We start from the raw sequence: 24544 nt of genomic DNA, 5'->3' as shown, positions 1-24544 counted from the left end.
GTCCCTCTGCCTTCACAGTCAGTGCAGCTCTGCAGGGCGAGTTGATGGTAGGACTAAACACCAGAGGCACAAAACTAGCCAAACGCTCCAAGAATCAGAAGGAAGGACTCCACAGATTATTGCAAAGTGATGTGCAGCAAGGCGGCACAAGAGTTGCCAAAACAACTGCGGCCGGTTAATTCTTTTTTCTTTTTTCTTTTTTTTTGTAGGAAAATCAGCCCTGAGCTAACATCCTATGCCAATCCTCCTCTTTTTGCTGAGGAAGACTGGCTCTGGGCTAACATCTGTGCCCATCTTCGTCTACTTTATATGGGACGCCGCCACATCATGGCTTGACAAGGGGTGCATCGGTGCGCGCCCGGGATCCAAACCTGTGAACCCCAGGCGGCTGAAGCAGAGTGCAGGAACTTAATTGCTACGTCACTGGGCCGGCCCCCGATTAATTCTCTTCTTAACGCGATGCTTTCCTAGTTGCTTGCTTCCTTGGTTGGCCTTATTATTTTATCACCAACATGAGTGAACGGCGGGTGTTCTGGGAGAGGGACACTGCGCAGCCTCTCAAAGCTCCCAGAGCAGCCTTGATAGCTTTAGCGGCCACTTCACGTGGTCACCCCCAAAGCTATGCGGGCAGTGGATTATCCTGCTGACCCTGCACCTCCCGAAGATGCAGCCCTGCTGGGGAAAACGTTTCCCAACATGTGTATCAGGAACACAATTAGAAAGAGAGAACCATATGAAAGCCACTGCCTGTGAGTCTTACGATGCAATCAAAACAATATCTCGGAAAAAAGTCAGAAAGCACTTTCTGCTCAGATGGAAAAATGCATGTTCTCCTCCCCAGTTACACCGTGAGGCCGTGCTTCTCTGCGAGTCCATCCTGGGCTTGGAAGCAAATGGACACGATTTGAAAAGTGGTCCTTAGCATGAGCAAAGTATTTGCATCCAGAAGTCTTGATTTTTTAAGCCTTGATTTCTATTTTTATTGAAACATGCTTTCAAAAAATAAATGCTTGTTTATTTTTCTGAACGTTTGCTGAAACTGTCTGCCTGTAATATCTATGTGGCCCTCCACATAGAGCCTTCAGTCCCTCGAAGGCTACCATCGATTTATGCCTCTTCATTCTGAACTGTAGATCTTTGTTCTGTTTTTTCCTGTGTTATCCTATGTCTGTCTGTCTGTCTGTCTGTCTATCTATCTATCTATTGCAGACATAAACTTAATTTTCCAGTACCTTCTTTCCAATACCTTTCCCAATTCTGACCTGGGAGTACAAGGCCTCTTTCTCCCTCCATTAGCTGCACCATCCAACGGCCGGCGTGTTTAGAATATTGAAGTATAGGGGCTGGAGCTCTAAGCCCTGTGATTGAGTCACTTGTCATAATCTACAATGTCTGAACGGATCACTCACCTCTCTCACTTGCCCAGAGAACATATTTCTGTACACTAGTCCTTGTGTTGCCTCCTGTCTTATGATAATTGTCCCAGTCTTCCTTGCACCCCTAAAAGACACCAGTATACACCAAGTCACAGCAGTGGATTCAGCTATGCAAGGTGACAGACAAGTGCCTGTTGTGTTTGTCCAGGGCACTGGTATTCAGCGCTGGTAGCATGTTAAACTCACATGGAGAGCTGTTAAAAATATGGATGCTGGGGCCAAGCCCAGAGCAATTAAAGCAAAACTCTGAGAACAAGGCATTGATATTCATAAAAATCACCCAGGTTGTTATAATGTACAGCCAGCGCTGAGAACCTGCAGCCGTTGGACCAGCAGATTAGGCAACACCTGGGAGCTCATTAGAAATGCAGAGTCTCAGGCCCAGCCCACACTACTGACTCAGAACTGTTTTAACAAGGTCCCTGGGCAATTCATGTGCACGTAGCAGTTTCAGAAACACTGTTCTAGAAGATTGTAAGATAAAACTTTATCTATTGAATTAATAGAGTATATTACAGTGGGCTGCCTATCCTATGATTTTCAGAAACTAACGACTGTATAACAATTTGTCCGTAAGATGCAGATCACTGCAGAGACGCCAAAGGACCCTACTTTCTTTCTTTAGGATAATTCCACCAGAAGATAGTGGTTGGGAAAAAATAAAGATAAAGTGCAAAAAATGGGGCTAAGAGGAGGTAAGGTGGGAGAAGGTAGACAGGATTAAGCTGGGAAAGTAGTGACATCCCCATCTCCTCACACCAGATCATAAATCCTCAAGCGCAGGGACCGTGTAGCTCTCTTATTCACAGCCATAGCCACAAAGCCAAGCACGGGGCTTGCACACAGTAGGTGCTCACTAAATATTCATTGCATCATTTACTGTCCTGAACAGAGGACAGCTCTGTTACTCGTTTATTCTGAGACAGTGGACACGTCTCTCCATCCCTCTGTTTTACAGCGTTCTCATCGACATGATCTGCTTACATTATTTACTCTGAGATACAAAATACTCAGCAACTGCAAGTGCACTGATAAGTAAGTATGTGATGAACAGACACAAGGAAGGCTCCTTCTGTCCAGAAGCTCTGGGTGATTGGTTGAGGAGTCATCTCTTCCACATACCACGTGCCCAAGTGGTAATTAGTGCATAGATACCCTCGACATGCACTCATTAAACAAACATTCATTGAGTTTATATTACGTGCCAGCTGCTCTTCTAGAAATTAACAGAACAGATCAAAATCCTTCTTTTTCGTAGCTTATATCCCAGTTATATATCACTCAGGCAACAACACTGTTGAAGAAAATAAAGACTGGTACAATTGCCATCATATTTTCCCAAAATTGTATTACAATTTTTAAGCCTACGATTTACTTATTTTTCATTTTCTAAGGGCTGACTTTTTTCAACATATGGCTAACATAAAAAACAATCCAAATTCAATATCATCAACCACATCCTTTTCAACAATAGTAGGACAAAATAATTTTTATGATGATCTTCAAAGCTGTTTGTAAAATACAATGTTACACATATGATGCTATTTAAAGCTAATTCATCTAGGTCTTTATCAACAAAACTAATTTTCGTATGCACTTATTTAAAGGGAAAGATGTAATAATTTATTTTTTATTGTGGCAAAGTATGTATAATATAAAACATCAGTTTAAGGATTTTTTAAATTGAGGTATGTTTGACATATAACGTTATGTTAGTTTCAGGTGTACAACATAATGATTCAATATTTGTATATTTTGTGAAACGATCACCACAATTAAGTCTAGTTAACGTCCGTCACCACACAGAGACACAATTTTTTTTTTTTTTGTCTTATGATGAGGACTTTTAAGATCTACTCTCCTAGCAACCTTCAAACATGCAACACAGTTTCGTTAACTATAGTCGTCATGCTGTGTATTACATCCCATGACTCAACTATTTTAAAACTGGAAGTTTGTACCTTCTGACTCCCTTTCCCATTTCTCTCACCTTTAACCATTTTTAACCATACAGTTCAGTAGCATTAAGTATATTCACATTATTGTGAAACTAATCTCCAGAACTTTTTCATCTTGCAAAACTGAAACTCTGTCTCCATTGAACAGTAACTCCTCATTCCTCCTCACCCCAGCTCCTAGCAACCACCATTCTACTTTCTGTCTCTAAGAATTTGACTCCTCTAGGTACCTCCTATAAGTGGAATCATACAGTATTTATCTTTTTATGACTGGCTTACTTCGTCAGCATAATATCCTCAAGCTTCAGCCATGTTGTAGCATGTGTCAGAATTATCCTTCTTTTTAAGACTGAATGATATTCCTTTGCATGTATATACCACATTCTGTTTCTCTGGCCACCTGTTGATGAACATTTGGGTTGCTTCCACCTTTTGGCTATTGTCAATAATGCTGCTATGAACATGGGTGTACAAATACCCCTCAACAATTTATTTTTAAAAATTAGTTTCCAGTTGCTTTTGTATAGGTTACTCAGCATTCCTACTTACAACTCAATCAACTTGAACACATAGAAGATAAGTCAAATATGTTTATATGTCATATAACTTGTACAAGAGAAAATACCTGGTCTTCATCAATAACATTGCTATTCCATTTGAAAAAAAATGCATCCTGATTTAAAGGTAGAAGCTAAGAAGAACTTAAGAACCTTACTCTGCAATACAAATGCGTGAAACACATTGAAAAGGAAATAATTCATATCCATCTTCTAATTAGAAACACGACCACATGAAGTTTCTCCAAAGAAACTTGATTATAGTCTTTGACTGCATTTACCTTCTTTAAGAGGTATAAAAGTTCATTTTCCTCACTGCATGATTTTAGAAGAAAATTTATGTACTGTCCTTAATGGAGAAATATTTGGAGAGAGATCAAAGAGAGCAAAGAAAATGATCCAAAGGTTGGAAATTGTAAAACTTATAAGGAGAGGTTAAAAGAATTTATTCTAAAGAAGAAAAGGCTAAGAGACTAGCCTTGAAAAAAGAAGTCTCCACACTAAACAAAGATAAATAAGGGGATGGCTATAAGCAAAGTAGAAAAATAGTTTAAATTATAAAGATGAATTAAAGTTAGATGACTTGGAAGTTCTGTGGAAACTGAACACAGAAGAGCAAGGAGAATTTAAGACAGCACTTCTAGAAACCACATTCAGACAAAGGAACAGAAAGGCGATCTCGATGTTTTTAAATTTAGCTTCAATAAATTAAGCAAAATTAAACAGTGACTAATAACTATAGAGAGATGTCAACTATTGTATCCAGAGTTTTTAGAATGGAGCAGTTGAGAAGAGAGGCCCACCATATTTTGTCTCAAATGCCTAAACCATTCTCTTTCCTTTATTTGGACAACCTGAAATCAGTCAATGAGAATGCAGTGAAGTTAGTGGTGAGGCAGAATCAATGTCAGATAGAGTCCAAGGTAAAACCGGATAAAGACCACAGCTTGAGCAAAGCTAGGAGGCAGGAATAGTATGTCTTGTGAAAGTATACACAAAGCCAGCTTCAGAAAGAGATTTTTGGTGAGTTTAAGAGCTAACAGGACTCCTCTCCCACCCTCACCAAGAAGAGAGCTCCTAAACGGCTTTGCCTTTTATTAAAGCTATTCAATTTCTCATTGATAAAATTAAATAATAAAGATTCTCCACCTGTTCATGTTACCACCATCTACTAAATTCCTTAAGCCAAACCTTGAGTCATCCTTGATGACCACCGTTCTCTCACCCCTCACATCCAATCTATCAGCCAACATATTAAATCTCCCCCAAACATCTCCCAGATCTGTCTTTTTTCTGTCCTCATATCTACTATATGTCTCCCTTGTGTCTCCTAACTACTCATCCAATGACACATTTGCTCCCCACTCCCTACTGTTCTCCATAGAGTAACCATGGTCATATCGCCTCCCTGCCCAGGTTTCAACAGTTTTCCATTATCCATACAAAAAATCCAAACTCCTTGACTGGGCTGAGAAGGCCCTCCACACACTGGCCCTGCCCACCTCTCAGCCCTCCCTCTCCAAGTTCATCCCTCTTAGGGGTCGTTGACCCACCCAAGGACCCAAACGTGGCTGGTTCTCTCCTGCTATTCCACCTCAGCATAAATGTGCACTCTTTCCTCCCCACTCCATTGTGGAGTTGGCCATGATAGTGTCTTGTTTTACAGCATAAAGATAAAAATCATGTCCAGAAAGGTACAAAACAGAATTAGAATCCAATAAAAACTCAGGCATCTATAAACTACATTCTAGAGAAACAGATTTGTTATATCCACAAGTGGTATTTTGTCCTATGAAAACATCTAGCCAATCCTTAATCTTTAATCATTGAACCTAAGGCTTAAAAGAATACACTTTTACATAAATTAGCTTTAGTGGCCTTAAATTCTAAAGTAGTGTTTCCCAAGTTGTATTCTAAGGAATATCATGGATGGTCTTGGAAGATAAAAATAAATAAAAATAAAAATTGCCATGATCACTCAGGATTCATGGTGCATGGTCCTATAGAAACAACTGTGTTGCTATTGTTTAATATATTCTTTCCTAAATTTTTTCGAACCCAGAATCCACATGACCTTTTCCCTATCCTCTTAAACTCTCCATGGACAAAGCTTGGGAAATGCTGGTCAAAAATATCCCATCTTGTTCACTGAGAAGAAACACTCTCAACTTGGAGAAGCATCGCTAATTTTAAAGGACCTTTTTTATGGTTCTAGTCTTGTCTCAGAATTTCAGAGCTCATAACCAGCAGGAACACAACACTTCACTTAATGTGTCATTAATTTTTAAAATATGACATTCATAATCTGCCGATTCCTGCCTTGATGATGCGCCAATTGTTCATGTTTAACTATGTACTCTGAAGGTTCAAATAGAAAGTATTATGGTTTGTTGTACAGGTGGTTTTATCCCTCAACTTTTCACTACAGAATATTTTAAACATACACAAAAGACAAAAATAAGTATAACGAACCTCCATGTACCCATCACCCATTTCAACAATGACCAACTCTTGCTGTACACCCACCAACGCCATCACTGGATTAATTAGAAAAGATCCCAGACTCATACATGTATTTTTTTAAGAGCTAAATGTTGGTTAGTGTTGGTTACTAAGAGTAAAAGAGTCACAACTCTGACCTCAACATTTATACATACACAAATATACACACACAAAAAAAATACACATTTATTAAGACAAATAGTTCCAGCTACTTCTGATTTTAGGTTGGTGTCTCTGAATGCATTTCATGGCATGGCAGAAGACGGTGTCTCAATGGATCTCTCTCTTGTGTCGGTTACTGTCGGTAAAGACTCCATATAAAATATTTGTTCCAGACCATGGGACTAATATGGTCACACACTTTGGACTGTTAGATTAGTTTGATCCACACAAACCTGTCAACAAAAGCAGGTCAATAGGCTAGAGCAGAGCAGAAAACAATCAATAAATCTTTGAATTAATCACACAGCCATCAGAGAGAATCTGGGTGCGCAGAATGAAATATATACACAGGGCCTATTTGTTTTTCCTTTCTTCTAGTTTTCTTTCATTTCCGTCTGATGTGCAGTCCTTGCTATAGGATTCCCACTCCATAACTACCACTGAGTGCAAATAACCATCCCTAATTTACAGTTTCTGTCCCACTTAATTCTTTTAAAAAAGGATTTGAGACTGAAGATAAATGAGTCCAATGTATATCAAAGGGAAAAGTCCATTCTAAATTGCTCTTTTTCCACCAGTCTTTAAATTCTGGTAGCATATGATACTTATTAATCAACAAACAAAACTTTCTATAAAACCGGATTTCATATCCTGTGTAATCACCTGATGAACACAAAGAATTCTACGGATCCTGTACTTTGGTTCTGCCTCTCATCACCTTGAATATCCGTGCTGTTACACATGGGGCTTAAAATGTTTGACACTCATGCTGCCTCAATTTGATTGATCCTCCAAAACAGGAATATCTTAAATCATATGTCCATAGACCTTCCTATTCTCCTTCTGAACAACTATTTCACAAGGGTGCATATAAAAGATCTACAAATCAATAGCCTCTATTAGTAAGAAGTAGCTTAATCTTAGATCCTGAATTTGAAATAAAAGCAACAAAGGATATATTTTTCCCATGTACAGCAAACTGGTGTAAAATTTGAGATTATTCATGTTGAATGTGCAATAAACGTATATTTTAAATATGTGAAATTAGTTTTCCAGGTTCATTATTTTTCCTTAAAAGATAATAATTATGCATGTACTTACCACCTACAAAGGATTTCTTTTTAAAAATCTCAATATAAAATTAAAGACATTTAAAATAAATATTTTGGTAATTTTGATAGAGGAAGAAAGGAACATATACGTACTCATCTTTTGTATCAACAAATAAACCCAGTAAACAAAGAGCATGATTCAGGAAAATAAACCAGGATTCACGTGTTCAGGACCATCAATAAATCATGTGAGAGCCCAGTGAAAATCATTCACCAGGCCTCAAAGAAACCAGAGGTTCTGTGTATCTCATGTCTAAGATCAACTTCAGAGTGTCATGGAAACATTTTACTCAAGAAACATTGAAGGCATGGCCAGCAAGGGGATGTTTAGGTTTTCTTACTTAGTGATGGGATGGTGTAGAATCCAGCAGAAGAGGAAATGATTGAAACATACGTTGGCATATTTTTTTCCTCACTTAATGGCAGAGGATAAAGCAGAATTCACCAGAAGAGGAAATAATTGGGACATATACCAACAGAAAATAATGACAACGCAAAGTTTATAGGTCCTGAACAATTTTTGTGGGTCATTTAAAAAAATATCTGCAAGGCTGAGATAAACTGCTCTTCAACATTTGATTATTCATGGTAGGAATTTGTAATATGGACAACTTTTTTTAAGTCCTGAATCTTGGAATAATTTTTTAAAGAACGAATTACTTAACTTGGAAATTGGAGCTGTAGCAACATGTCCTGTGCATCCAGATGGTGTGTGCTCTGGCTTTCCACGGAGTGCTCAAGCCTGGCTGCACTCCCTTTTGGGAAATGGCCCTCCTCAATTTCAAGTTCATTTGGCTTTTTCAATGATAGGGTTTCAATTCAAACAGATAACAATGCCAAGAACTAAAAATTCCACCATCTAATTAGGGAGGAGGAAACAGTATGGCCTTTCTTTCCTAATATCATCTGTAGTGTGAAAATGACTTGATGAAGGCTTTTTATAAAAACCCCTTACTTTTCCCGGGACAAGTACAATTGTCCTGAAAGATACTGGTACAATGCGATGGACACAGAAGGAGAAAAACATGTATGCGTAACAAAGGGATCGAAGGAAGCAAGGACAAATAAGAGATCAGAAAAAGGGGGAGGCTGAAGATTTCACATGAAACTTAGTTCAAAAAAAAAGAGAGACACTACCCGCATCTATATCAGAGGGTTTAACCTCATGTGAATACCCAGTTAATCTGGGTTAGGGGAAGTGAGGATGGGGTTGGGAGGGTATGGATGGGTGTCAAGGTTGAAGGGAAGCAAAAAGGTCCTGGAATTCATGCAGGTTTGGGTGCTTATGTGTTTTTCTGGGGATTGACTGCTCCATACTTTTAATTATCTCCTCAGCATGTCTCTGATCTAAAAGGTCAAGAAACATTGACCTCAGGACATTTCCACCTATAAAGGAATATATATATGTATGTGTGTATATATATATATATACACACATACATATATATATTTTTTTCAGAACTACCAGTGAACATTCCCAGATAGACAACATATCATTTGACCAAAATGCATTTTAAATATTTGGTATTGAAAGAAAACTCAAAAATTCAGAATTTTAAGTCTATTTCCAAATGATTCATTCTGAGAAGTGCAATTTTCAATGAACATCTTTTCAGTCAATAGTTAAAAGCTCCCCCTTAGTCTTTGCAGTTCCTTCAATATAGTAAGATCGTTGACCTTCAATAAGTTATATCTTGGTGTCTTGCTCTCACTTGTGCCATGTTTAAAGGGTCATATAATAAAAAATGGCAACTTTAAAAACAATGCCTTATGCAGAGTAAGTGCCTAAATGACAGTAAGGGAGAAATTTTATATTTCTAGTACAAAACCATCACAATGAAATCCCAGGTTGAGTCCCCACTTTGCCACTCACTGCTCATGTGACTCTTTCTTCATCCATGAAATAATATTACGATGCAAAATCTGATCCTGTAATAGAGATGGAGGGATGCCCTAGCCAACACCCCCATCTTCATGTAGGCTCATGAGGGTTAGCCCATGAACTAGGCAGCCGCCATTTCTGCTGCCCCCATGTGACCTTTCCAGGGCTCCACTGTCTGGGTCGGAAAGATACCCTGACACTCTTCCACACAGAAATTCTGCAATTTTTAGATGCAGCTTCATAAATTAGTGAAGCACACTGATCCCTATTCGAAACAGGCACTCCCACACACAAAAGCCATACATCCAGATTGAGGCTCTGTGTTGACTGAATGTGTATGAGTGTGTGCATCTCCCTTTAGATAAAGGGGTAAAGTAAAATCTGAGGGACACTGGCATGGTTGTGGACCCAGCACATCAGGAAATGCTATAAAAATGCCTCTAAAGGCCTTGGCATATAAGGATTTCCATTGACTTGTCCACCTACTTGTATTCAGCACTGTATTTTAACAAATACTGCAGCAGAAAATTGTAAGCAGGTTACAAAAATAATATCATTTCATGAAGATAAAAGGAGACAGCTTCTGCTTTGGGACTAAAAAATATTGGGAATTTGGAATACTTATTTCCCTTAGAACAGCATCGTGTTGTGAAAGCCAGCTGTGAAATCCCAAGTTGCCTCTGATTTGCCTACCCAGACACTCTTTGCATTGGGAGGAGAGGTTGATGTCAAATTGTACTTTGGAGTAGTAGAAAAAATGTATAGGAATGTAAAAGCTCTTAAACCATTAAGAATAATTTGAAAGGAAATAGCACCATCATTTTGATGAAAAGTTGCTCATTCAACGTTCATTCAATGAATATTTAAGCTCCTACTATGTGTGAGGCATCATAATGTTATCCTTGAGGTCAACAAGAGGGGATGATTTTAAACAAAATGAAAATTAGGAAAATTATTTTTATCCTAAACAGCTTCATCTATTTTGATTTTTCTTTAGTTGTGCAATATTGTTTCAAAAAAACATTAAGCATATTGCCCTCAAACCACAGTGAAATGCTCTAAATATGTCAAATATACAGAAGGTTAAGTCTAGCTTGGGTCATAGCATATGTGAAAATGTTTTTCTTGATTAAACAAATCCCTTCTCTCAAGTTATGGCTGTATTAAGGGAGTGTCATTCAGTTGACAACTTTCGTTGACTCTTACGCATACTTGCACGTGGGAAACTGAAAGAAAGTTTTTAAAAAGTCAAAATCTCTATCTTTTAGAGAGGGAGAATGGCAAGATAGGTCCTTGGGAAGTTTCTGAGGCTCTGTGTGCCTCAATTTTCTCATCTGTAAAGTGGGGCTGATGAGAACAATCACCTGTGGGGTTGCTGTGAAGTTGTTAGATATAACCTGACATATACTATTAGCTATTTAATAACTCAAACGTGCTGGAAGGGTTTTAATCTAAGTCCAAACCTTCCCTGCAAACATGTATTCTGATTTATCTGTGATGGTTAAGGCAAAAAATAAGATCTTTTCATTCTAGTTCATTGCTCATTTTACATCATCCAATTTCGGTTTCAGAAAAGCAAACATTTAATAAAGTAGGTAAAGTGTTGTTTATTTTGATAAAACCCAAAAGACTATTAGTTCAGTATCATTCCACTGTTATTATATTGAAACTGCAGGATTTCAGATCATTTCTCCATGACTTCTTTCAGCGTGCCTTGCATGTTAGCAACTCTTCTTAAAGAGAATTACCTCTGTTTTTACTCTCTAACAAGCACCACACACAAGCAATTTTGTATTTGTTTTGAAACCATGGAGTCCTGCACACCCTGTTTCTGGAAAAGGAATACTTTAGATAGATGGAAGATGATAACAATGCCAACATTTGTGTCAAACACTGTTCTAAGCACTTTACATACATTAACTCACTTAATTGTTACAACAATCTTATGAAGCTGCTATTATTGTTACTGTTCCCATTATATGATTGAGGAAACTGAGGCATGGAAAGGTTTTGCAATTAGCTCAAGGTCTATAGCATGATCTGTGGTGGGTCTGGAATGGGGACCTAGACATCAGCTTCAGCATCCATCTTTGTGCCTTCAGACTAGATAGAGGAATGCATAGCTAGAGATCAAGAACTGGCTAAGTGTGTGTAACTGATGGAGCACCTTCCCCAGCATTTCTAATCTTTATAAAAAACCGTGTCCAGTTCCACAGGGAGGTCATTAATTGTTGAAACTCTCATAGCTGTGAAGTTGGGAGCCAAAACCAGGTCTCTCTGAGTTCAAACCCCAGCCCTCATGCAGACTTGGCAAAATGAAAGGTCAGCAGAAGCCTGAAACCTTCCCTGGAAGAACATGTGACCCAATTGCGAGATTTTAAAAACAGTCTGTATTTGGTTATTTCTGTATTTTCTTATTAGCTTCTCCACAAAGAACATCTTGACTATGCCCTACTACAGAGTAGCGTGTGCTAGAGATCTTCAATTCTTTATGCAGTCCAATTCTGGAGAGTCAACACTCTGCATCTACACTATATTTCCAGAAAATAAACAGACTGAAATATTCTGTAAATATTCTCATTACTTCTCCACGTGTGGAAACAGCACAGTCGATGCAATTTTTCAAACAGCACTTAGCTGTAGACGTTTCAATCCTAAGTGATTGTTTATCCAAAAACATCCTATTACTTTGGAATTTATTACGGAATTTCTTCTTATAAGCCCTCTTCTATTAGGGCTGAACCCTTATGACCTCACTTAACTTTGATTACCATCTAAAGACCCTATCTCCAGATACAGTCACATGGAGGGTTAGGGCTTCAGTGTATGAATTGCGGTGGGGGGAGTATAATTCAGTCCGTAGCATGATCTGAAAATGCAAGCCTAGCAGTTTGCCTACAGACACTGGTGTCTTGGCCCTGGACTATCTCGATTCTGTCCCCATCCTGGCCCCCAGCCCAGTCTGACACAAGAGCAAGCTACACACAGCTGAGGGAGAGGCAGCTGATGGTGTGGCCGCCAGCTGGAATTCTAACATAGTTGGGGCAGGTCTAGGGGGACAGCAGAGGAGCACTCATGTATCAGCACTTCTTGCCACACTGCCAAGGTTTTCTGCTTTTTATTTCCTTCCTTTAAAAGTTTATTTTTATTTAAGGATCTCATTTAATACGCATTTCTCCGTTGTCTATTATGTGTCAAGTAGGAGAAAAAAAGATGTAAAATATGTGTGAGAGAGGATCACAAAGGAATCGAAAAGATTTGTTAATGCACTGGGTTGAATAGTGTCCTTTCCAAATTCATGTCCTTCCCGGAACCTCAGAATGTGACCTTATTTGGAAATAGGGTCATTGCAGATGTAATTAATTAAGATGAGATCATACTGGAATGGGGTGGGCCCTTAATCCAGTATAACTGGTGTCCTTATAAGAAGAGAAGAGACACAGGGACACACACAGAGGGAAGATGGCCATGTGATGACAGAGGCAGAGATTGGAGTAATGACCTTACAAGCTAAGGAGTGCCAGGATTGCTAGAACCACCAGAAGCTAGGAGAGAGACAGGGAACAGATTCTCCCCTAGAGCCTTCAGAGAGGGCATGGCCTTCTTGACACCTTGATCTTGGACTTGTAGCTTCCAGAACTGTAATAGAATACATTTCTATTGTTTTAAGCCATCTAGTTTGCGAAACTTTGGAAACTGATAGTTACTATCCGTAAAAAAAAAAAAATAGTAATGCAAAGGCAAATTCATTTGTGGGGTGGGGAACGTTGAGTTTCTGCTTTAGGTAGGCTCTGCTGGAGATGGCAGGAGGGGAACAGGCAGTGGGAAACAAGCAATCCCAGGAGAAAAGACAGGTCCAAAGTCAGGGTCATCTACATAGAAGTGATGGAGAAGCCCAGGGAAAGAGATGAAATGATCAATAGAGAAGGTGGAGATTGAGAGGGGAAGATGGTGAGGACTCAATTTTGGGGTCTACTTAAATTTCTGAGCAAGGAAAAAAAAAGACATGAACTCAAGGAAAGGGTTAGTGAAGAAATAATCAGAAATGAGAAAGTCAACCAGGATAGTGTAGGAGGGCAACCCATGGAAGAGGAAGTTCAACTGTGTAGATTCTTCAGGGACATCAGAGAACTTGCACCAAGAGACAGCCTTGGGATTTGACATTAGGAAGTCACGGGTGACCTTGAAAAGGTAAGTGTCAGTAGAATGCAAGAGGCAGAGCCCAAATCAGGAGAGATTAGGAATAGCAGTGAGGATAGTTTATTCTTTTAATAAGTTTTCTAGGAAACAAAAAGAAAACATGAAGACATATAGTAGTATGAAAGTTGGCAAAGGGAAAGGTTTCTTTAAAATTGGGGAAGCTGCGCACCTACATCATAAGAAATAAGGTAATCACTAAAGAGATGATGGCAGAGGGAATAGAGGAGAGGATTGATGAAAGGAGGTCCTAGAAAAGTCAAGAGGATGGTGACAACAGCACTGGTGGGGGGAAGGATTGCAAGGAAAAAGGAACATCCCTTCCTGTGAGAGAAAGCAGGAAGATGAATATGATGTTTGAGGGAGGAGGGGTCGTTGGAGAGAGCTGGTTTCAGACTCCATATAGTGAAAAGATATCTTTTGAACACCGAAGAGTAGATCCATGAAGGGCTGGGTAGGGGGAGCTTAAGAACTCTGAAGACAAGCTTGGGAAAACCCTTCAGCAACGCAAAAGGGATCAACAGAAATATCCAAAGTTCTGGAGAAATAGTGAAGGGCCAGTTCAAAGTAAACGGTGTGACTGGTCAGTGTACTCAGTTCCTAGCAATGCTTAGCAAGCTGGAGGAGGGAAAATAAAATGGTGGCGACCACCGGGACTGGGGATTCTACTGGTGATGGGGCTACTGAGGAGGGAGGAAGTCTAGGGTTCTAGAATTTTCATTGTCCTGTCCCATCGGCCCAGAAGTGAAACCACAAAGGACTGCAAACTGTGTTGGCTCTGCTTGGTGGCTTTCTGCAGCTCCTGCCACCAACCCACCTAGGGAGGGACTTTCTTCTACTTGGTCTAACCCAGCAAGAAGGAAGCAGCACCCAGAGCCCCATACAATCTATGTTTATCTCAGATCTTGACGTTGATAACACATGGACTTCTTGTTCTGAGTCAAAGTTTATGTTTATAAATCTTGAATCCTGCCTTCTTACACTATGGCACATTGCCTAAGCAAATTTTGATTCATGACATCTGATTTTAGCTTGATGATAATGATATTAACAGTGTTATTGTTATCATTGCCTGATATTATTTTGTGAATGATCCTGTTATTCTCTTCAACTTTCCTGAAATGAAAACTCATACATGAACAAGAGACCAGAAAATGCTTTGGGTCCAAATTATATCTGATTGACTTGGCTGACCATCTGTGTCTTATGTCTAGAAAGAACCAAACGTCAGAGGGAGAAAGGAGAGAAGGCAGAATATCCTTAACAGCTAAACACAAAATGAAACTATATTTACATTTAGATGGAGCAAGGAAAGAATCTGGGTCAATGGGTTTGGGGATATTAAGATAATTTGGGAGGAGATCTATCTGAAGGCTGGGGATATTTGGATATTAGGCAATAAAGTCCTTAAAGAATAGACTGTCTTATTCACTCAGTTTCTCCAGCATTTTGTGCTGGGAATATTCAGATAGTGATTGTCAAGTAGTGAAAAAAATGAGCCACCATCATAGAGGAAGTTGCATTTTACAGAAAAGAATTAACATAGTAGGTCTGGGACTGCTCTCCTTTGAGGTCTCTGCTTGCAAGTTTGACCCTTGGCTGGTGTCTGGGAACTGGAATTTCAGGAGTGTTCCCTCCACTCTAATGGATGAGATTGGCTCCTTGTGCCTAAACTGTACAAACAATTGGGTCTATGCTGAACACCTACTTTCGTCCTGGGAGTCTGGAATTATGGTACGTAGCAGGCAGAGGGTGACTACGTTACAGCCCCCAGTAAAAACCTTTGGCACTGAGTGTCTAATGAGCTTCCCCGGTAGACAGCATTTTATATGTTGTCACCACTCCTTGCTGGGAGATTAAGCGTGTCCTGTGTGACTCCATGGGGAGAAGCCTCCTGGAAGCTCGCACCTGGTTCCCTCCAGATCTCTCCCTGGCGCATTTTCCCTTCACTGATTTTGCTGTCTCCATGCGCTTGAATAAAATACAGTGGTGAGAATGACTATATGTCCCAGGATCCTCCTAGCACATCACTGAACCTCTGACACAGGCATAAAATAAAAATTCTACGAGAATCAATCTAAGAAGAAAAAAAAAATAAGTTGTTGGCTTGAGAAATGGAGTATTCAATTTGGAATTTTAATATCTGGCATCTTATTGTGAGGAGAACCAGTGAAACCATCTTTAATCCTCATGTAGAAGCTGAGGCAAAAAGAGAGTCACTTTCCCTGGGTCACCCAGCTTATCTGTGCTGGAGCTGCAGCTAGAAGTCATGTTCTCCTGGCAAGATTTGGAGCAGGAAATCAGGGGGCATTTTAGGCTGACCTAGTGACCCAATAGCTTCATAGCAGACAGGTTGTTTTACACACATATACACACACACAAACACATACACACATACTCACACACGTGCCCCATCCTGCGATGCTCCAGAGTAATTTTCTACTTTCCTTTCTTTTCTTGTTTTCTTTCTTTTTTTAAATATTATATTAACACTTCTATCACTATGGGTCTGTGTACCTGTCTCTGTAGTTCAGAAGTCAGAACATATTTTTTGTTTCAGGCCTTAATCTGTAATACTTAGTTTCCAATTTTGAGAATGGCAATTTCCTTTCTTTCTAAAGTCTATTAGTAGGCTTTCTGTTTACTCTGGATCTTTCAGGATCTCACTAGTGGGTTATTTTTGGGATGCCAGTCTTGAGCCAGTCATCTAACATGACCTTCATTCTCAGTGTCACGAGGAGTTTCCTCCAGATCTATAAACAGCCCTGCTTTTAATCAATTTCAGATGGCAGTGGAGTAACATGTAAAAACTAATTTAGTAAGCAATAGATTTAAATGGCAAAATTATAATCAATTAATGGCCTTTAAAAAGAAAGAGACCAGAACTCTCCCTTCCTGTAGACGTTCATGTGAAATAATTTTTCAATTACCTCACTCCCCAAAAATATAGCACAATGAAAATATTGTCTCTCTCCACCTTTCCAATTCCAGTCTGCTACATACCTCCTGTGCTAAGAATAATTTCTAGTGTCTGAAATGAGGCTCTCATTTGCTGAAAATTAATATTGATAGATAATTGATAGATATATAATAGCTAACTGATAGAAAATCAATAGATGATAGATAGATGGAGAGATAGATTAGATAGATAGATAGATAGATACATAGATAGATAGATAGATAGAAAAATATTCCTTTTGCTGTTTCCATTTGGTCCTACAAATTTCTTTTTAGTGAATGTTAAAGAAATGCTTCATTTTGCAACTCTCTGGCACTTTTAAAATCAAAGACAAAGCTTCCATGTGACTATAGGTCTGTTCCTTAAATCATCTTGATGTTTGATCTCATCCCTTTTACTCATAAGCACCTTGAGGGTAGAACTGTGTCTTATCGTCATGGCAACCTGAGCAACTATGTAGCAGATTGCCTGGAAAACGCTCAGTGACTAGAAATAAAATTAAAATACAAGTGCCTTAGAAAGAGGGAACCTGGCCTCCCACGGCTTTATGTTATAGGAACAGAGCGCACAATTACTGACACGACCCACCACAGCACAACCCACACCACCCCCAACAGCTGTGTCCTCCCCCCTCCAAAAGAGAATAGATCACATCAAATCTGCTGTTAGTTTAAGTTTGCTGAAATGTGCTCTAGGAACAACTTACTTAGTTGGGTTGACCATATCTATAATGTAATTGTGTTCCCCATCCTAACATGCAAACTAAAACTTTCTAAAATGACACCTCTTTTGTGAAACCTTGCCTGCCTCCCCAGTCAAAATCACCCGAAGGTGTGTGTTCCTGTTGCATTTTGCCCATATGGCTATCACAACACTCACACCACACACAGCACAGGAATCCCTCCCCTGGGCTCCCTAAGCCAGAAGCCGTCTCCGCAGGGTCCTGGAGAAGGGACTGCTTCTTAAAGCCCAGGTCCTGCCTTATCTATGATGACCAGATCCAAAAGCAGCATCCAAGAACTGCAAGGAACCTTTCATATGAAGTGCCAGGCTGATTTCCTTTGATATTTAATGTGGGCAGAAAATTGCTCACTTTTACCCAACACACAGAAAGAAGATAATCATCTGAGGACTTGAATGCATTGATCCTAAGAGATAAAATTCTCCTTGAGTCATCACTAATACAGATGTAAAGATGGTAAATATCTTAAGAGAAAATGGGGCCAGTGCAAAGAGGGAGGCAGATTCTCTGGGAAGCGTAAAATGTTTGCTTTTTACATTTTCCAAATCCGGTTACCCTTGGGCTGTGTCTTTGATGTTAATGTAGCTAAACCCCCAGTGAGATTCTCAGAATTTTATCAGAGGAAACAGACACGGAAGGCCGGGCTCTCTCCTTGCTGGCCTTCCTAATCGGGAAGAAACTCAGAACAGGCCTTTGAGTGAAACCCAAATATAAAGCTGTTGATAATGTTCTTTTCCAGGATGGGTCTTATGTATCTATCTGAACATCAGCAAGACCTCCAAGGCACATCGCTATCTGAACTACCACATCGTTATTGGGCTACATCAATATTTTGATATTTAAAAGGCTCTCATGTTTGCTTAGAGGAAGAGAAATGATAAGGCTGTCTTAAAAATGCATGTAGACATCATCACTTTTGTCTTTCCTGGTTCGTTTTAGTTAGGAAAGAAGGCAGGAAGTCAAGATCCATCATATTAATTAAGGACATTAGGTGCGCAGTGTGTGTCTGTCCCTGAGATATTTTCCTCTCTCTACATTTACAAGCCTCCTATCATCTACTGTGCCAGAGTCTGAGAGTGAAGATCAACCAAGTGGTGTCCTGTGGCTCAGGTGAAGAGCCCAGGTAGAGGGCAAAGCAGAGGGACAGCAGCATCAGACATTATAAGCCTTTCCTTCCCTTTGGGGAATTATGGAATTTCTACTTTTAGACCTGTCTTAGCTCAAGTTGCTATAAAAAAATGCCATAGACTGGGTAGCTTAAACAACAGACATTTCTTTCTCACAGTTCTGGAGGCTGGGAGTCCAAGATCAGAGTGCCTGCGTGGTCGGGTTCTGGTGAAGGTCCTCTTCTGCTTGCAGAGAGCCATCTTCTTGCTGTGTCCTCACACGGTGGAGAGGAAGAGCTCTGTGCCTCTTCTTATAAGGACACTAATTCCATCATGGGGCCCCACTCTCATGACTCCCCTAAACCCAATCACCTCCCAAAGGCTCCACCTCCAGACACCATCACATTGGGGGTGAGGACTTCAACATATGTATTTCGAAGGGACACAAACATTCAGTCCATAACAAGACCTTTGGAATATTCTTTCCAAAGAACATTTAAAATAATTGAACTCATGTATGTTCTTATTATCAGTGATCTAATAACCTCATATGACAAAGAGATACAACTTGATTCCTGAGTCTAGAGTCAGGCCAACCCAAACCTCCCCTGGAAAGAAATCAATGCCTGACTAACGTGCAATAAGCTAATGAAAGCAGCTGTTGGAATGGCTAATAAAACCATGCGGCTCATTGAAACCCAGACAGATGCTTGACTGGTACTTCTCACCCCTACAAGAACATAACCCAGTCATTTTCTCAACCAAGATAAAGGACAAAAATTAGTAAGATATGCTGATAGAAGACATTTTATTTCTTTTTATAGGAATATACTAACATTTTAATTTTTTTCCATTGAAAAAGAATTCCTTTGTAAATGTAAATACCCGTTTACCTTGGCCAAGATTTCCAAAGAACCCGGGCTAGAACACTTGCATAAGCTCATCGATCACCCATTAAAAATAGGTCTTTGCTGCCTGGCCTCCTGCAAGGCTGCTCTGGACCAGTGAGGCTGAGCAGTGGAACCCAAACATTGCCACAGCAGACAGGCCTCACTCTGGGCAGGCAGCTTCCTGCCCCAAGCCCCGAGTGGGACCAGGGGGCCATGGCCCTCTCTTAACTGCCATTCCTTCCCAGCTTTCTCAGGTCAGATACCACTACCTCCCTGCTACTTCTGCTCCAAACTCAACTGCCTTAGGAAATTTACACAGGCTTATTTCCACGGCTGATGTGCTTCATAGCTTTTCTCCATGAGGAGAATGAGAACTAAAGGAAGCAATCTTTGCAGAGTAGTATGTTTCCTGTGACAAATTTCCCAGCCAGATTCACCGCTGGCTGGGATGTCTTGGAATCCCAGGAAGAGAGAGGTGCAGTGACGGCCGCCGCCAATGACTAAATCTAAACTAGTCAATAGGGAGTTACAGGGGTTATCAATTTATTCACAAAATAGAGACAAATTAACCTTTTATAGACCACATGCTGTGCTTATAGCACCCAGGATGTCTTTCCTGGAGCTCAGAGTTAATTCAGAAAAAGCTGGGTCCCTGGGACCTCTGTGATGCAAGGTCATCCCCTACAGTCAAGAATCCCCTGTGCTTCCCCATCGCTCAGTCCCTGGTGCATAGAGGAAGGAGGTCTCAGCTTGTCCTCTTGGCCTCCCTGCCTCCCAAGTACCTGTGCCCTGGCCACCAGAGAGAAATGTAACCTTTCTTTACCTAAACCATCTGAAACGGGTTTATTTATTAAGATCCCCAATGTTTTTAACCATTTTGTCATCTCCAGTGCCTTCAGGATCTCCTTCCCTGGGCATTTTTGGCAAGCTCCATGGGTGGAGCTCAGACACTGGAAACAGAGTCTGAGAGTAAGCGAGATTAAGTCACATTATAAGGCTTAATTCTACATGTTTTACTTACAGATCATAACACTGCTCTGGGGCCCTGTTGTCAGGTTGAACTACCTGAGTATGAAAATCTCTCCCTCTTTCTGTGTGGGTCTCGATCGCTCTCTGTCTCTCTGTCTAAATCCCTCTGTGTCTCCATCTCTCTCTCTCTCTCTCTCTCTCTCTCTCTCTCTCTATATATATATATATATATATATATATATGTATATATTTCCGCCATGTGGAGCATCTTGGGAATACTTTGTGTTTGGTTAAATGGCTTACTTTTAAACAAACAAAAACTACTGATGTATCCCTTAATGAGATAAAAGCCTGCACAATATTGGTTTCTGGATACTTTTGTGAATAAAGAAAAGCCAAGTGCATATCCATGGTGTATGTTGTTGCTTTTAAAATTGTGCCAAAGGTCAAAGCCCCAGTGCCTGATCGAGGAGACGACATGAGAGTCATCAGCTCTTATCTGCAAGATACTAACTCTATATTTGCATGTCAGTATCCTCTCTACTCACTAGATACAAAATTCCTTTTACTTTATTTAATTAGCTTCATGTTGCAAGGAGAAAAAGTATCTATTCATATAGATTGCAAAAGGTGAAACCTGCATATGAGCACACCACTAATTAAAGATGTCTATGAAACATAAGAACACGCACATTACATTATATATATAATATACATGTACAACCTATATTAAAAACCTATACAAAACCTATATAAAATATATATATATATAAACCTCATGATAGATATTTCTATTTCTCATCCAGATTTCCACTTGCTCTCTCCTTCCAGGCACATGCCCCATTGAAATCAGACATGGCCATGTGACTTGCTATGGCCAATTAAATATGAACAGAAATGACGTATGTCACCTCCAAGTGGAAGCACGTAGAGGCAGTTTGTAATACCCCCTGCTCTCTTCTCCCTCAGGGCAGACCCTGACGTTGAGTGTTTGATGACTGTTATAAGACGGTAGAGTCTCATCAGCCTAGGCCCCTGAGTGTAGGAGATTGCAGATATTGCCCCAAATTCTTCCTTTCCCTGAACCCATAAGCTCTGACTCTGGGCTCAGCTGGACGGACTTGTCATCAAATCTCTCCATCTGCCATCAAGAAACTAAAATGACCTCTGAACAGAAGCAATTAAGACCATTAAACAATCCAAATTAGCACATAAAAGTGTACAGGTGAGTCTCTGTTCTCATTATCACAAGCATATTTCAGTTCTTAAGCTCAGTATTTTTTTCAATACTCTAAGTTAACAAATTATGATGATTAATCAACATACCAGCAAGGAATTTATTGTTCAGTGAAGTGTGAAGGACTTTGAATTCACTGTAAAGATGATAATAAGGAAAGCTGGACACATCCTAGCCTACTCTAATACACTTTAAAGACCAAAGATTTAATTTTTGACTTGGACTTTTTAATGGTTTTATTGTATTTTTTTTAACAGTCCTTTTTGTATAGTAACCTACACTACCTAGCAATCAACAAGCTCAAAAAAAAAATGATGTGTCACTATGAGAGGTTAGTTCCAATTAGTTATTTCTACAAATCGACAACATTTTGGTGGCACTCAAGAATTACATTAAAATGTGTGTGTGTATGCACACTTGCACACACATACATAAAGACATATAAAGAAAAGCAATCATTTATAATAGGTTATACCACATTCATTCCATGCTCATCACGACTCTTTTCCAAAAGCAGCCAATAGTCATTATCCAAAGATGTGCAAAACAGGAAAACTGGACAGTGTACCTACATGGCTTTTCCAGGTAAATAGCATGCAGCAAAACATCGACTTAAAAATCATGAGAAAGAAGAACCATAAGGTCTTAGAAGCCAGATTTCAGTTGCGTCATTTCTAGATACCAAAAAGAAACCAAGACACTATTTACATACAAATATATATACTTCAGCACTGAATATATATTCTGAATAGAATCTTCAAGAAAGCAATCAGAGATACCACATAACTCTTAAGACATTTGAAAGGACCAAAACAGCACGAAATCAGGGCTTCCATTTTCTAGATTATAGTTTCAGAATATCATTCCTAAATGCATTGCTGAGGTCTCTCACAGAGGCAACAATCCCACTTCTCTATTTTCAGGAGCAGAAATAAACCAAAATGTCCTCATAAAAGTAACATCACATATACATATAGTGTAAGTAACTAATTTCTATCCATCAGGCAATTCACTGAAGAATATCTGAATTGATCCACGTAAAGCAATATAAAACATTGACATCATGCAATCATAAAATAGCATTAATGTTAAGTATACGAATTCTTAATTATGATGAATGCATAGGTGGAGATCCTATTTGATACCTGAAGCAGGCTGTGACAAGGTAAGCTGGGCACCCTGCGCCCTGGGAGTGCAAAGCCTACCTGAGATGAGTGAAACAGTGTCTTTCTCCCATGAGATGACAGTGATGTACGCCTCCACCGAGGAGGGGATAATGCACTTGAAGACCGCGACATTGCCTCTCATGGTTTTCTGGTCCTCCACACGGACTGTATAGGGCTCCCGTAAAACTGGAAGGCAAGAAGAGGACCCTCGGTAACATACATAGTCAACGGGCTCATTCTCAGAGCATCTCATTGGAATATATACGTTGTATCTTACACATATTATTTGCATCAGATATATTTATTGGAAAAAATTTTAAGAAACCTGCATTTTATGTCTTAAAAACTTTCATTCCATTAACAATCAACTACACTATATACTAAAGAGTATAACTCAAATAGTTCCTCTACCCCCCAAATGCATCTGGAAGTGGGAAGTAGCTTCTTAAAAGAAGTTATGATGATGGAAAACTGCTCTCCATGTCCTCTGAAGATTAAGGAAGAATTTTCTCACTATAAAGAAAAAGAATTAAAAAATTCAAGAAAGGCAACTTCTCCTGGGAATCCTTGAAAACTATGTAACAATTAAAATAACACTTCATAAGTAAATTTTTTTTATGACAGTTGCAAAGTGGTTTTGGAAGCAAATATTCTACTTCTCATCACTTAGGGAAGGATGCTGATTTAGGAATCTGCCCAAATACCCTCAACAACAGGAGCAGTCCAGAAAGCACCCAGAAGGGACTTCCACAAACTAGATATCTAGGCTAGAGGCAGGGTGGTACTGGGGTTACTTGACCATCCTGCAAACCCAACTGCCTGGGTTCAAATCCCAGCCCTACCCATTTAGGCAGTGAGCAAGTTCTCTTGCCATCTGTGTAATGAGAATTTTGATGATCATATCTACCACATAGGGTGATTGTGATTGCTCACTCAGTTAATGCAGATAAAGCACTCATGAGCAGGTTAGGTAAGGTTACAGGTACCAACAGCCAGAGTTCGATCTACACCATCCCTTGATGGGCAGAAGACCTCTGTCTCCAGGATAAGGAGACATCGGTGTGTCTAATTCAAGTTCTGCCTCCCTCCAGCTCTGTAAATATGGGTGTAAGCCTTACTTCTCCAAAGCTTTATTTTCTTCACATTTAAAATGAGAAGAGTGAGAGAGGAAGATCTTCAAGGTCTGAATTCTGTAAGTCTATGATTTTCTAAGACATCCACAGAGAAAACTTATCATCTAATCAGCTCTCTTAAAGTTTAGTCACTTACTGGACAAATATGTCAAGAAAACTGGCCATAAAATTAATTTCAAAAGAAATTAACATACTAGCAAAGACAGGAGTGAGTTTCTAAAGGGAAGTCTTCTAATAGACAGAGGAAAATAATGCTCCAGAAGAAGCATTTTTAAGATTGGTGTTGGCTCTATGATAGGCTGAGTATTTTAGTATTAGAGTATGTCATTATTAAGAGTAGTAATAAGAGTATTGCTCTCCAGTCCCCATTTTTAACATTGGTATTTAATGTTTCCTCTACTTGGAGAATTTTTTCATGCCTATCTCAAATCAGAGAGATTTTCAGATGTTTGGGAATCTTCTGAGATCCCCATCCCTGCACTCCACGTGCTGGCTGATGTGATGTTCCAGATGGCAATTCAGAGCCTCCTGAAGGA

At 39.6% G+C, this 24544-nt stretch overlaps 1 protein-coding gene across 4 annotated transcripts in view; it reads right to left on the bottom strand.

Moving 5' to 3' along the window:
* DSCAM (DS cell adhesion molecule) overlaps positions 1-24544 on the bottom strand; it is a 724602-nt gene that overhangs the window by 552048 nt on the left and 148010 nt on the right. For all 4 annotated transcript variants that reach the window (XM_087418066.1, XM_087418068.1, XM_087418065.1 and 1 more), the window contains exon 3: positions 22915-23061. In XM_087418066.1, coding sequence (XP_087274192.1) covers positions 22915-23061 — 147 coding nt within the window. The remainder of the gene's footprint in view (positions 1-22914; positions 23062-24544) is intronic.

Source organism: Ceratotherium simum, chromosome 27, assembly GCF_057802395.1.
Source record: "Ceratotherium simum simum isolate JZ-2026a chromosome 27, ASM5780239v1, whole genome shotgun sequence".
Taxonomy (NCBI): domain Eukaryota; kingdom Metazoa; phylum Chordata; class Mammalia; order Perissodactyla; family Rhinocerotidae; genus Ceratotherium; species Ceratotherium simum.
Note: the sequence above shows the minus strand (reverse complement) of the source record. Positions and strands in the feature narration are given on the sequence as shown.